The following is a 13,486-nucleotide window of genomic DNA, read 5'->3' as shown; positions in this document are numbered from 1 at the left end:
AAAGCCGGGCTGACCACGCCCAAAGGCTCGCTCGGCGTCAGAATAGCGGGCCTGAGGAACACCAAGTCTCTGAGAAACCACGGGCTACTGAGGAACAACGGGTAACTGAGAGCCTTCCATTGGACGAGCCTCCACCGGACGATACTTCACCACACGATTCTTCACCGTACGCACATCTCGCTCACCCGAGGCCCACAAGGCCCGGTCGTATCAAGTTCGCTGATGGTGATTCACTAAACTCCGAGGCTTTCCCTTCTTGAGCGTCCCTACGCTAGGCACCAACACTGCATCAAACGCTTTCTCCCAATGCCAACACCCGCAAGTGGCAGGGAAACAGTTCGGGTGAGATGCCAGCAGGTCATACGAGAGGTTTGCTCTCTGGGTGGTGGATTTGATCTTTCTCGGCGCAGGGGCTGGGTCTAATTGGCGGTAAGTCTAACTTCTCGTTGTTGTTCTTGAATATTCGGGGTGGTTATCTGGATAGATCGGGCGGTTCTTTGGATAAGTTTGGTGGTCCATCTGCGGAAGTACTCCTCCACAGCTCCGCTTCTGGTAAGCAGCAGACCAAAAAGTATGAAACGGGGGTTCTGCCCTGACACCCTCCTGTCCCATAATGTTTTTGTTGTGATTCAACCTTGCTGACATATGTGTTGTGTACGCTGATTCACTGAATCCTTCCAAGCTTGCAACAGCTGCCGTCTAGTAAATGGCAACATGGTGGCTAGTTCTACGGTCACAGCTGCTCTCACTATGCTGATGGTCGCTTATAGGCCTATCAGTGCTGCCATTGCACTGCCTCACCTGCGAGGTGAACATACGCGAGAGTCGTGAACATACACCAGAAAAGAACAATAAAACGCCGTGCATGTCGCTCGACACTTCCCCCTCAGCACATTGCGCTTCTCGGTCAAAAGCACTTTGGGTATTTCGAAATCACCGTCAAGATCTCCTGCCTCATTCAACGCTCCGGAACTACCAGCTTTTGTCAGCAAGCTCTCGATCAACATCATCAAAGAACGGCTCTACCCAGCAATCTCGTCCGATCTCTGAACTCGCAATTCCATCCGATCTCCGCGACTCAAGAATGGTACCAATCAACCCTACCATGCTCCTCGTGCGGGCTACAATCGAAGAAGTCAGCCAGACCGACGCGTCCGCTCTTGAGTACGCCTCAGGTTTTGTTATCCTCGCAGCAATCGTGGGAATACTGGTGCTGGGCTACGCACTCGGCATCCTGCGGAATTATTGGTGGGATAGAGTCGCTGCGGGGAGTGACCACTACCCTAGCGAGGGGGGTTTCGGCTTTGCGCGCACGATGTTGCCTCACTATGGAGGCGCCTTACGCGAATACTTCGGTAGCCGCAGATCCCGTTCGGAGAACGGCGAAGACCGTGGCACACGGCTAGTCGACCTTGCACGCAGTGGTCCTGAGCCGCTTCCGGGGTCGGGGATAGCGAGGCAAGACACGGCGCCGCCTCCTTATATCGCGCCGCCAGCTTACACGCCTCCTACTCGGCCGGCTCCTGCAAGGATTGTGGATGCCCGTAATACGGATGCCACCCAAGTGGTTGTCACAATCATCGAATTCAACGGCCCTCCGTCATACACACCACCTCAGTCACCAACACCAGCATGAGCAAGGCTTTGAGTGCAGCGAGAGAAGGCTGTTTGGGATGCTGCTCCGGAGATTTCTAGGTGGTCAACTGTCTTTCCAAGGGTTTGACATGTTGTTCGGGATGGCCGCCTTGGGCTTTGGAATGAATTGCATGGTTTCTTGAGTGGTTGAACTTGAAATGGTCGTTTTCTCAGCTACGCTTCTTGTACACTCATCGCCAGCTCATAAAAATCAAGATCGGGGGTTACTCCTACATCTGTTGTTCACTCCTTCATGGTTGGAACAAGGTACCCTTACTATTGGCTTTCTCCCGAAGCTCCCGGAGGCGCATGATTCACCGTTAATGGTCCACAGCAGTATGCTCTATACAAGAGCATTGCGCAAGATCGGCCGGCTGTGATTGTCGCATCACCACATCAGACTTATATCAATCGTTGCATGTATGAGCGAAAATTCCGCCGGCTAGGATTGACTCCCCCTGAAAGGCAAGCCATACCAACCAGAAATCCGTGTTCGGGCAAGATAGAATGAAACAGGACGCCGGCAGCATCTTCAATCAAAATAGCGGCCTGGTATTCGTTCTCGTATACCGACCACGGTGAATATCGTACTGTTTGCACTGAGAGGGACTCAAAAATACTCTACTTGTGAAAGTGATCGTGTTCTCCATGGGCATTACCGGACGGCGCTGTAAAGCCACTCTCCTTCCAAATTTCCGTCTCCCGGAGCAGGAAACTCAGAGTTCAATCGGCCGGAACCCGGGAGCCACGCACCTGACAAAGGCATTGTCGGCAGTGTCCAAGCACAGCGTCGAACACATGGCTGCGAGGCCAGTACTAGGACAACAAACCCACTGCCTCAAGAGTACGAGGCGGTCCTCGCGGAGGACTACATGCAGATGGATCGTGTCCCCGTAGGTGGAGATGTTCGGAAGCCCAAGGAGAAGGGTATGTGGTATTGGACCCTTGAGGTAGTGAGTGCTTTGATGTTTGCGCCTGTCGCGGCGTAGTGCCCGTACGAGAGGAGGCTTGTGGTGCCGTATCTTGAAGAAGATGGGGGGCTTAGAAGGAGAGCTTAGCGCATTCGCTGGATCGGGTGGGGTGGTGCGAGGCAGCTGCTGGCAGTTGTTGTTCGATTGTGTGTTTCCTTCTCAGAGTCTTCAGTTGTTTTGACTGCAGTAGGGTGTAGAGTTCCTGCGCTTCCGGTGAGTGCCAGCTACTTTAAAAAATGATAGTCTGATTATCGTGACTTTATCTCATATGAACTTGAATGCTGTGACGTGCATGTACTCGTAAGCCGCACCGGATGGATGCGTCCTGGTCGATAGCTTCTGTATGACTATACGAATAGCGGTGGCCATCATACTCCATAGTCCATTTTGAAGCTGCATATTTCTTGACACATTGTCCAGCTACAATGTTTCCGCACAGATCATCGGACCCGTTATCTCCTCCCTCTTCTCCTTCCCACAAAGTTGTTCCACGATAGTCAGCGCGAAAAGCATAGCAGTGCCAGGCCTGAAGATAATCAACCGTGTCAGTGACCTACGCATTAAGTGCACTCTCTCCGAGCGGTGAGGTGGAAACATACCCCCTACTCGTAACAACTCCCCCATCAACCACAACCCTCTCCTCACTATAGTCCCATCCTTTCCCCACAATACCCTCCTTGACACTCGGATGGCTCGTCACCTTCACCCTTTTATTCCTCTCCCCTCCCTCAGTCTCTACACTTTTCACCAGCGCCGTCGTCCCTGCGCAGATACACCCCACCAGCTTCCCCTTCTCCCTGAAATCCCGTAACAACTGTAGCACAGTCTTCGAATCGCAAAACGCCTTCGCGCCCGGCGCGCCTCCGGGTAGTATCAGCGCATCGAACTCTTCGGCTCGCAGCTTCTCGTCCAGACTCGGCGCGTCCGGCAGGATCTTGACGTTGCGGGAGCAGACGGCGAACTGCTCGTTCTTGAGATTCACGCCTGCGGAGCGGACTGTGATGCCTGCGCGTGTGAGAACGTCGTAGGGGGTTACGAACTCGATCTCTTCGGTGCCGTCGGCGATGAGGATGAGTGCGGAGGGCATCGTGGCTGGATGTGCTGTATGTGTAGGTGCAGCAGCTTGGCTATGCTTAGGGTCAGCTTGCGGAGCTCAAGCTCTCAGGCGTTGTGGAGTAAAGTAAACGGTCTGGCGGGGCAGACCCTGAATGACGTTGCGGGAGTTTCAGGATAAAGCCACGTGACGGCCACGTGACGCTCCTGTCCATTGTCGCAAGCAGTTAACCATCAGCCAGCCCTATGGTTCGAATTCCTTGCGGGCGAAGAAACTATGGGATACGGCTGGCACAGATGACTCTTGCCGCCGTATAACAAGCTCGAGCAGTCCCAATATACAATGGACATCCCTCTCTTTCAGCTTCCTTTTCGAGAATCTGTATGCAGGTGGACGTAGCAGTTTGTATTCTGGTTGTAGGATGCGCAGGGCTTGGAAAGTGCCTGCTAAACAAGCTACTCTGCGGGCGATTCCCTGGTGCTGATGATGCAACCGTCGTTCGGTGTACTGATAAACGCTTCCTTGTCCCGAGTGGTGTGGGTAGGCGTCGCTGATGGCTAGTAGAGCTCCGAATGTTCCCGGGCGGCCTTCAACACATAACTTGATAGGAGTGGCAGTACTGTGGTTCCCAAGAGCCTCCTTAACACAGCGAACTCAAGTTCCAGGCCGGGTATCCGTAGTATTCTGGTTGCGGCGGGCTTGGAGCTCGGATATCTTCTTCTCCAACTCGGTCCTCCTTGTGACGAGTCTCGCGCGCGCATTCTCGAGCTGTGATATCCGTTCTTCAGGGGACGCTTCTAGGACGACTTTTCTCTCCTGTCACGCACCGGGTGATTAGTAACCCCGTTAACCTAGCAGAATTGTATTAGGTGAGAATGGGGAGAGCCAGGAGGCCTAGAAGTGGCAAGGTTGAAAGAAGAACGAGGCAGTAATAGCTTACCTGCTTGAACTCCTGGCGTGTCTTCAGTCCGGCTCCATACCAAGCTCCGGTTACGGTGACGGCTGCGACGGCGCCGGTCATCACCAAGCGGCGAATCTGTTGCTGCTGAGACATTCTATTCGGATCCTGTCACGGAAAACTCGAGGCGATCGCTGCGACGTCGACGTGTTTGGAGAGGAAGTATTCGTGCCGTTGATGGCGAAGTTGTCATGGAGCTTGGACGCTCTTTCGGGATGCTATATCGGGAAGGTAAACCGACTGGAGCTCCCCTACTAACGCTCTACTCCGTCCAGACACAACGTCTATCCAGACCCTACGCAAAGCCTCGAAGATCGAGTCAACAATCCAAACACAATCCCGAGCTTACCGCAATCCCATCATGTCGCAACAACCACGCCCCCAAACAAGCACCTCCTCGCGCCTCAGCACCCTCCCCTCACAGAAGCCCCGCCAGCTCTCCCACCTCCACTCCCAGCTCGCTCAGCTCACAGCTAATGTCTCCGATCTCGAGAACCTCCTACGTATGACGGCGGTACAAGCGGAAAGCATGCGCGGGCTAGGGGGCTATGCTGGTGGAATGTGAGTCCACCTGTCTTCTGCGGTGCGCTGGGAGCATTTGGCTGTATGCGATATGGAAGCATCTGCGCATATGTTACATAGTAGGGCATAGCACAGTTTGGAGAAATGGCTGACAATTCGAGACGACAGGTTCATGGCCGCAAGCAAAGTCCTCGGCGAAGAGACCGTAAGTGGTGGGAGCACTGCCGCAGGATCCGGTGCGCAGGCCGACACCCGCCGGCAAGGAGATCGGAATGGTCCTTGAGGTTACCAACGAGCCGTTTTCAAAGCGTCCTTCGAGCAACGAGTTGCCTGAGTCACAAAATTGAAAGTAAACGTTGGAAGAGCCGGTGATACGCTGTTCGAAGGCATGGATCCGGCCATGTCCTGCTCTCAGACAATGTGCTTGACTGGTTGTCTCTAGCTTGCGTGTGGACTTTTTACGACTCCAGTGTTAGCACCGACCTCAGCGCAGGAGAATTTCAGGGCTGCTATCCTATCGCTGGACGTTATTTTAACGGAAAGAATGTCCGGGAAGGGTGATAACGGGTCGAGGGTGAGAGCGGGCCGGATTTCGAGCATAGAGACCAGTGCCCTGAGATCGACGTATGGAGACGGGAGAGTCCCTGGATCTAAGTACCGTCTTGAGACACTGGTGAAATGATGCTGTCGTCATTCACGGGAACCCAGCGCCCAGCCGTGGAACGGATGCAATGCAGCTGTTATGACAATCCTCTCATCATGTCCGAGTCCCTTGAGTAGAGTCACGTGGCTTGTTGGAGGGTTTGATTGGGGATTTTGCTGAGGTTAGAACGGCCAAATTGTATCTGATGTAGTCTCCTTCATTCACCTTAGTGTACTGCGTACAAGGGAGGATGTTCACGAGTCTCATTGGTCTAGAGTTTACCGCTTGTGAAGGCCTCGTCTTCAGCACTCATCGAGGTTATCAAGCTCGGCATTCAGGTCCGCCACGTTCCGTCCCCAAGATGGTTGCAGCACCTGCAAGCCATTATTCGCTGCGGATGTTGCCATGCAGATAAGACGGAATCACTGCCTAAAACTGGAGTATAGAACAAGATCACGATAGCCAAGCGCAGCAACGTACTGTGTAACTATCACGGAGGCTTTGCCGACCACCTTTCCCGAGCTTGGTGCCTTATTGGTACCGTGTTGTGCTATCTTTGCAGCGATGCATCACGCAAGATAAGGAGCTGAGCTCGCAAACACCCTTGCGGAAGCGTGCAGATCTCAGCGTATATATGAAGCTGCTTTACCCTCGTGAGTGCGTTGTTCGCAGGCTCGACTTATTGGCAAGACGGACCGTCACCACCAGATACGCGGATCATTCTTGCCGCCACACGCGCTTCTCGATATATGTCCTGCTGGATGGATGCCTTACTATTCGAGCTACGTGGTGCCGGACTGAGTGACCAACGGCCTTGGAACCCATCTCCAGCGCTTGTTGGAAGCGTCCGGCCTCGCTGTGTCAAGTTTCACCGCTTCACTGTCAACGCTCAATCACACCACAACGGCCAGGCGATTGCACCATCCAAGGTCTCCGTGCACCAGCCGTTGTTGCGGCGGACCGAGTTCTCGAGAGATCAGCTCGACCAGTCGCTTGATAATCCACAGCAGTTGCTTGGTGCTCCCGTCTCGAACACAAGCAACGGCGCACGCGCCAGCCGACACATGCTCGAAGCGTTGAGCCTGCCTCGGGCTGACTTGCATGGCACCGTCTGCCGTGTCCCAGCGCGGTGGCTTGGAGATCCCGTGTTTCAACCCCCACGCGGCTGCTGCTAGCGCAAATCCGGCAAAGGAACAAAGCCAAGACTGCACCAGGCGGATCCTTGTGCGAGCCTTCCGGAGGACTCTCCTGCTCCCGGTGAAGAACGACAACATTTTTCAGCAGCCGCCGTGGTGGGGGGTGAAGTTGTGCATCTTGTTCCTAGGAATAGTCGGCCCGCGATCTGCACGTGAAAGTATCCCCGCCATGGCGCGACCCCTGCCAATATCTGTGTTACACTTTGTTACACAGCAGGAACAATCGTATCGGACGGGAGACATCGAAGACGGGAGTCTTCTAGGACGGGATAGATATTATCCGCGTTTCCTGACGTCGTGAGTATCTTGGTTTCATCGCCACGCGGACACGATTTTGTGAGTTGACTTTCTTTGTTGCACACTGTACGCGATCCAGACGATAGCATCTCAATGCAATTTCCATCTCCTTGGTGTCCGTTTGAGCGGGCTTTCCTAGTGCAGTCTCTTCAATGATGCCGCCGCGAGGAGTTTCCTTTCGCCATTCTCGTACCTGAGCCAATTGCTGGGCATCTTGGAACAGCTGCGAGTCATTGCCCGATTCCCAGACGGCCGATATCGGCTGTAGAGAATAAGAAAATACTACGACGACCCTGCATCCGCCGTTCGTTGGCGCAAGCGGACGCTCCAAGGACTGTACCGCTGGTTGAGAATAAGTCCGTCTCTGTCAAGCGGGACAAGCGAGGTTCCTGCAGCATCGATTCACTGGCTGAGGCTGAATATCGATATTTACATGTGATGACAGCTAGCGCGGCTCCGCATCGCGTCAAAGCCAGCTAGTGCCTCATACTCTAGTGCAAGGCGGTATGAAGAGACCGATCTATCATCATCCAGTGGCTAGACGATCCACCATGGTGTTTTCGAACACCCCTCCGATCCCCGAGGAGTTTCCGTCTTCGGTGTTGGGGGAGAGGTCGCGTGGCTCGTTAAGCGGTCTGTTCCGTGGTTATGGAGTCTCGCCTTGCGGATGTATCGTTTGGATAGACGAGCGGGCCATCCGTGCGACTTGATGGTCCGCTCCGCCGTTTCAGTGAGCCGGCACTAGCGGAGTCGTCGCGTTGAGCCTGGCGGAATAAGATTACTCCAGGGCATCAGCAAGCTCTCGATCCGAGGGAAGGCCAAAATAGACGTGGCAACCTTCATTTTGGCCTTGCCTTGGTCCAACTGTTGGCGGGCGTCTGTTGTTGACGTGCAGCGCTTGTGCAAGCTCCAGCATTTGCTGGACTTGTTGTGAATGATTTAGAGCGTGTAGCCATCTGAGCTTGACTTTTTAGGTGGTCAACGGGAGGCTGGTTATGAAGTCTGGAAGTTGATCGTCGGAAGTATTCGGAAGAACCGGTGGGCATCAGGGAGAACTTCGGAGCGTTCTCTCAAGGAAAGGCGAGCCGCGGGTTGGCCCAGTTGTTGACCGCCAAGGGGACGTTGAAGCATTGCGGCGGTGCGGCGGTGCGGCCGTCCTCAAAGTGACGTGTGGGCTTGTGCAAGTCCGCATGTCCGCAGTGTACCTGTGTAGATATTTATGAAAGCGGGAAAGAGTTTGTGGTGTTCTTGCAGCTGCCGCAGCCTCCAACACGCCGACATGTGACTGGGATTCGTTATGGGCGGGGCAACTCCGCATAGAGATTGCCAGTGAGCGGGCTCGGCGGGCTAGGTCGACGCTAGAGTACGGCGCTGGCTTCCTTTGCTACTGTAGCGCACGGTCGAAAGCGTTATGGGGCAGATCGGGTTACTCGACTTGCAGTATCAACAAGAGTTGGTGCTTGCGCTGGCATAAGCTATCAGAAGAGGTCAATGTACTCTGCATTTCCATCCTGCACCTCCTGCTCCATCTTCAAGCAGCATCCGAGACATCCCCGAGGCGAGAGTCGACGCCTCCAACCCACAAAGACCAACTCCCCTCTGCACCGATCCTTCACCGAGCCGGCCTATTGCAGCACCAGGCCTCGCGGCTTCGTGCATTTCGACATGCCTTTTCTGCGGCACGCCCTGCCGCGCTTGTTTCCTCGCTGCTAGATGACGCCACGGACGCCAGCCGGTAAAGCCTCGAGCTACCGAGTACTTCCTAACGTCCCCCGAAGCCCTACTTTCACCCTTTCACCACTTGCGATCGCCGCAGCGGGCCAGTCTTTGCTCGCGTGTGCAAACTCTCGGGTTGGTTGTGGAGCAGCTGCGCGGCATTCTGTCCGCAGCATCTGCAAAGTCCTGAACACGCCGCCTCAACACGCAGGGCCAGGCGCGAGAAATTGACCAGAAATCTAAGAGTACCTACCTTACCTACCGTACCCACCTAACATTATTCCCTGCACCCGTCCGCCGTCAAGACCCTTGGAAGTGGAAGCGCCACTTTTAGCCGGGCTGCGTCGGCTCTTCGAAGCTGAGAAGCTGATTCGGCGCTTCCGCACCACACACAAGCCCCCCCCCCTCCTCTCCACCGAACTCCCATCCCGCATCGTCAGCGCCCACCGTCGACACCTGGTCAAGGAGGCCCTCAGTCGATCCTAGGGCGTCGCAGAAAAAGGTCGACGCCAAAATAACCAGGCTCAGGACAGCTAGCCTCGCCGCACTGTCGAGCCGGCAGATGCTGGGCTGACTTCTGAAATTATCCCGACCCAAGTCACCTCCGTCACGCCGCTTGCTGCACACGGCCCACAACCACAGCAGAGATCCCCTCGAGTCCGCGCTCTTCCCCGTTGGGCGTTCCTTCGTGGACAGAACAGCAGAAAGGCAGGGCTTCAACTGCGAACTGCAGCATACTTACTGAGACCCATTGCTTGTCTCACTGGGCGCTCCTCCCCGCATCCTTGCGCAACACCGGTCGGCAATGTCTGGGGCGCAATATGGGGAGCGTGGGGGAGGTCTGCACGCTTCAGGCCTGTCCAAAGATTCGAATGGCTCCGCTATTGGCGGAGCTGCAGACCTCCAAAACCTTCACTCGTCCTCGTCTCCTCGGCACGTTCACTTCCCTCCCGGCCACTTCCAAACTTCCTCAGGCTCGTCTTCGGCGATACAGTCGCTCACTTCCGCCAGCACAATCGACAGCAAGCTGGATCTGTCGCCCACGGACAACGTTGCTCGTAAGGGCGTCCTGCGGGAGTCCTTCTTCCCTGACTGGAAAGATGACACTGGAGGGCTGGCCGAAATTGAAAGCCCAGAGGAAATGCAGCGGAAAGACCCGTTGGGAACACAGATATGGAGGCTGTTCAGTCGGACGAAGGCGCAGCTACCGAACTCGGAGCGCATGGAGAACCTGACATGGCGGATGATGTCCATGAACTTGAGGCGGAAGCAGCTCGAGAGACAAGAGTGGGTTCCCACGAACTACGTGATGCTGATTATTAGACGTTGCGACGCTGACGCTTACCATGACTTGTTCCTAGGCTGTCTCGACGGAGTAGGATGCATGCAAGCGCACCCAGCGGAATCGCGCAACTGCGAAGCTCCGTCGACCATCAGGCTTCGCCGACGATGCAATCCTTGGATTCTATGAATCTTGACGACTTCATTGTTCCATCGTCCGTAGCATCCCCGGCAGGGCTATCGCCTTCAGCCGCACACGAGCCGGATTCGACTAGCACCAGTGCTACTGCACCTGGCATCCCGATAAGGCGATCAAGCCAGATGAACGACCAGGACCTGCTTCTTCGCGCTTCCGCTCCTTCAGTACCACCTGCGGTCCAAAGAGGCAGCGAGTTTGGATATGTACAACGGCACGTGCGCAAGACAAGCATTGACGAAAGAAGGGTAAGTCGGACCGAACCCCATCTGTGTGTCGCCGTCAGCTTACCATACACAACCAGCCCCCCAAGAGACGAGCAGAAACATCGCCTCAAGTTCCAGCTGTCAACAGCATTATGATACCCAATGATCCTGATTCAGAAGCGGCTCTTAATAACTACAGCCTCGACCAATCCCACCTTCATCCAGCGTATCAACCCCAAGCTCTGCACCCTTCGCAAGTACCCTTTGCTCTCGACACTTTCAACATTGACAACGATCCGATCATGAGCTCTGCTGGCCCCTTCCAGCAGCAGTTTGCCTTCTCGCCGGTCGGCTCTCCGATGATGAACCAGAATACCTTCTCCAGCATGTTCAACCCGCAGTCAATGGCCTCTTCTCTAAACTCGACCGACTACTATTCATCCCCCGGTTCCGCCTATCCGTCCACTGTTTCCACTCCTCAGCCAATACCGGAAGGCGAGCATATCTATTTCGATCGCACTGGCATGGACATACGACGGCCACATCCCATGCAAGGCTATGGATCTCATCAACCTTCAAACCTTTCGACCTCAATGCAACCTCAGTATATCTTCAACCCCAATGGGGACACCTTGTTCAGCGCCATCACACCATCCGGGCCTCCTGCGCCCTTCTCTGCACCGTCATCCCATCAGTCAAGTCACATCGATCCGAGCCAGGTGCTGCACTCGGACTTCTCGACCACTCAGTATCCCGGCATGCAAATCTCTCGTCAGGAGAATATGTTCACTTTCGGCGCCGACTCAGACAACGAGGAAGATGAAGGAGGATCGTTTCCAGATCGGACTATGCCGATGCAGACAGATTACTCGCTAATGGACGACCCGGCGATGGACTTGACCGGTGGCTACCAGTGGGAAATAAACCTTTCCAATCAGTTCAATCCTATACCGGCACGCTATCCCGCAGGACCACCCCGAAAGACAGTCACGATCGGGCAAACCGAGATGGTGCCTTCGCCGCAGGACTGGCACGGTGGTGGCAGTCTAGGTCGCACTCACGGGTCCGCGGCGTCCGTGAGCGACATTCGCAACCGCGGTAACGATCAGCGACGACAAAAGATACCAAGAACCAGCTCGACTCCCAATGCACCCGCCTTGGCGAATTCATCCGCGATCCACCAAAGGCCGCAATCGTCACCGAACTCTCCTCCAGAAACAGCTGGTTCGGCAGCACCTTCACGTCCTACAACACCTGGCGGTACCAAGACTGGAGAGCAGAATGGGGTCCCTACCACTTGCACTAACTGTTTTACGCAAACAACGCCTCTGTGGCGGCGCAATCCCGAGGGCCATCCTCTCTGCAACGCTTGCGGTCTGTTCCTAAAGCTTCATGGTGTTGTCCGACCGCTGTCTCTGAAGACAGACGTCATCAAGAAACGAAACCGTGGTAGCGGCAATACGGTACCGACCGGAGGCGGCTCTTCCACGCGCTCGTCAAAAAAGAACTCGCGTAAGAACTCGATCGTGCAGACTCCGGCAACGACGCCGACATCTGCTAGAGGCCCGACTGACTCAGAGTCACCCAAGTCAAGTGCCGGTTCAGCGACTGGTGCGCCCAACGCCGGAAGCAGCACTCCCATGTCTGGATCAACCTCAACCGTGAAATCCGGTGTTGTGCCTATTGCTCCCGGTCCGCCGAAACCAACAGTCACAACCGTCGCAAGCACAGCGCCTAGTCGAACCGTCACGATTGCGCCGCCAAAACGGGTGCGGAGACAGAGCCGATCTGGAGGTCATCAGATCGAGATGGCGGACGCGGATGACACGAGCGGGAAAGCGCCGGCACGCGGGAAGCAAATGCAGCCTGCGGTGCCTACCATGCCGTCGCAGTTTGCGAACCCGATTCCCATGGGCGCGATGGGGCAGGGTGTTCCGCCGGGCGGTCACAGCGGACCGCAGGAGTGGGAGTGGTTGACGATGAGCTTGTGAGATAGTAGGAGTGAGATACTGATTAGGCGCGGGATATAGAAGGCGTTCAGGGAAGCGGGTTCGTTGGACGCTACGAGCGACGATTGCGTGGGACATGAGTTGGGTCGATTGATGCGAGATACCATTTGAGTACGAGTTGGGCGATGGTCGTATAGACGCGGGTAGAGGACGGTTATTCAGTAATGTTGCTTGGCGGATCTTGCGGCCGATTTCCTCTCCCTCACCACCCCATGTGGGTCACGGCTTATTTACTTCAGTCCGCTTTCTATCCTGCCAAAGACCATATACGGGCAAGGCAGTACACGACCGGCGTTTGGGCGTCCCGATCGGGTTCTGGCTGGATGGCTCTCCTTCTTTCCAGATCTTCTCTCAGTCCCTGGACACCTTTGCCCTTTGTGGCCTTTTGTCCCTTTCTTTCCGCACTGCGCATGGGGACCTCGGCTCTATTTAATTCCTCCACTTCTCACTCTCTCTAATGCACATCCACAACTCCGCCAAGCACAGCAGTCAAGCCATTGATGGAGGCAGGCGCTTCAATGGCTTCGATAAACGTCATGCTTTCAGCGGGCAGTCTTGGCTTTTGAGGAGCAAGACCTGTTTCGCTCTTTCTAATAGACCTACGATTCTCCTTGCTTCCTTCGAGCTGTGCGATGAGAGCGCGGCTCATGCTGGTACACACATAGACGACTAGAGATAGTCCTAGCTGGTGATTTAATTCTGGCTCATGAGACGGATTTGAGAGCCTTTACACTTATGATATGGATATTGGTATTGTGGCGCTTTGTTATCACCTAATCCCCGTATCCACCCCTTCTGTGAT

General features: G+C 55.0%; 5 protein-coding genes across 5 annotated transcripts; 3 read left to right on the top strand and 2 right to left on the bottom strand.

The window, feature by feature from the left end:
* Positions 1-1,105: 1,105 nt before the first annotated feature.
* Positions 1,106-1,636, top strand: W97_08027 (uncharacterized protein; the record flags this gene model as incomplete). Its single annotated transcript, XM_007785896.1, has 1 exon — positions 1,106-1,636. The coding sequence occupies one exon, from the start codon at positions 1,106-1,108 to the stop codon at positions 1,634-1,636; it is 531 nt and encodes a 176-aa protein (XP_007784086.1).
* A 1,390-nt stretch (positions 1,637-3,026) lies between these two features.
* W97_08026 (uncharacterized protein) lies at positions 3,027-3,693 on the bottom strand (the record flags this gene model as incomplete). Its single annotated transcript, XM_007785895.1, has 2 exons — positions 3,027-3,132; positions 3,206-3,693. 2 exons carry the CDS (start codon positions 3,691-3,693, stop codon positions 3,027-3,029), a joined length of 594 nt encoding a protein of 197 aa, XP_007784085.1.
* Positions 3,694-4,314: 621 nt separating this feature from the next.
* Positions 4,315-4,714, bottom strand: W97_08025 (uncharacterized protein; the record flags this gene model as incomplete). The annotated part of the gene is made up of 2 exons (XM_007785894.1): positions 4,315-4,476; positions 4,601-4,714. The coding sequence occupies 2 exons, from the start codon at positions 4,712-4,714 to the stop codon at positions 4,315-4,317; spliced, it is 276 nt and encodes a 91-aa protein (XP_007784084.1).
* A 265-nt stretch (positions 4,715-4,979) lies between these two features.
* Positions 4,980-5,423, top strand: W97_08024 (uncharacterized protein; the record flags this gene model as incomplete). The annotated part of the gene is made up of 2 exons (XM_007785893.1): positions 4,980-5,179; positions 5,309-5,423. The coding sequence occupies 2 exons, from the start codon at positions 4,980-4,982 to the stop codon at positions 5,421-5,423; spliced, it is 315 nt and encodes a 104-aa protein (XP_007784083.1).
* A 4,374-nt stretch (positions 5,424-9,797) lies between these two features.
* Positions 9,798-12,666, top strand: W97_08023 (uncharacterized protein; the record flags this gene model as incomplete). The annotated part of the gene is made up of 3 exons (XM_007785892.1): positions 9,798-10,279; positions 10,354-10,717; positions 10,774-12,666. 3 exons carry the CDS (start codon positions 9,798-9,800, stop codon positions 12,664-12,666), a joined length of 2,739 nt encoding a protein of 912 aa, XP_007784082.1.
* Positions 12,667-13,486: the final 820 nt, after the last annotated feature.

This window comes from Coniosporium apollinis (genome assembly GCF_000281105.1).
Source record: "Coniosporium apollinis CBS 100218 chromosome Unknown supercont1.48, whole genome shotgun sequence".
NCBI classification, from domain to species: domain Eukaryota; kingdom Fungi; phylum Ascomycota; class Dothideomycetes; genus Coniosporium; species Coniosporium apollinis.
Note: the sequence above shows the minus strand (reverse complement) of the source record. Positions and strands in the feature narration are given on the sequence as shown.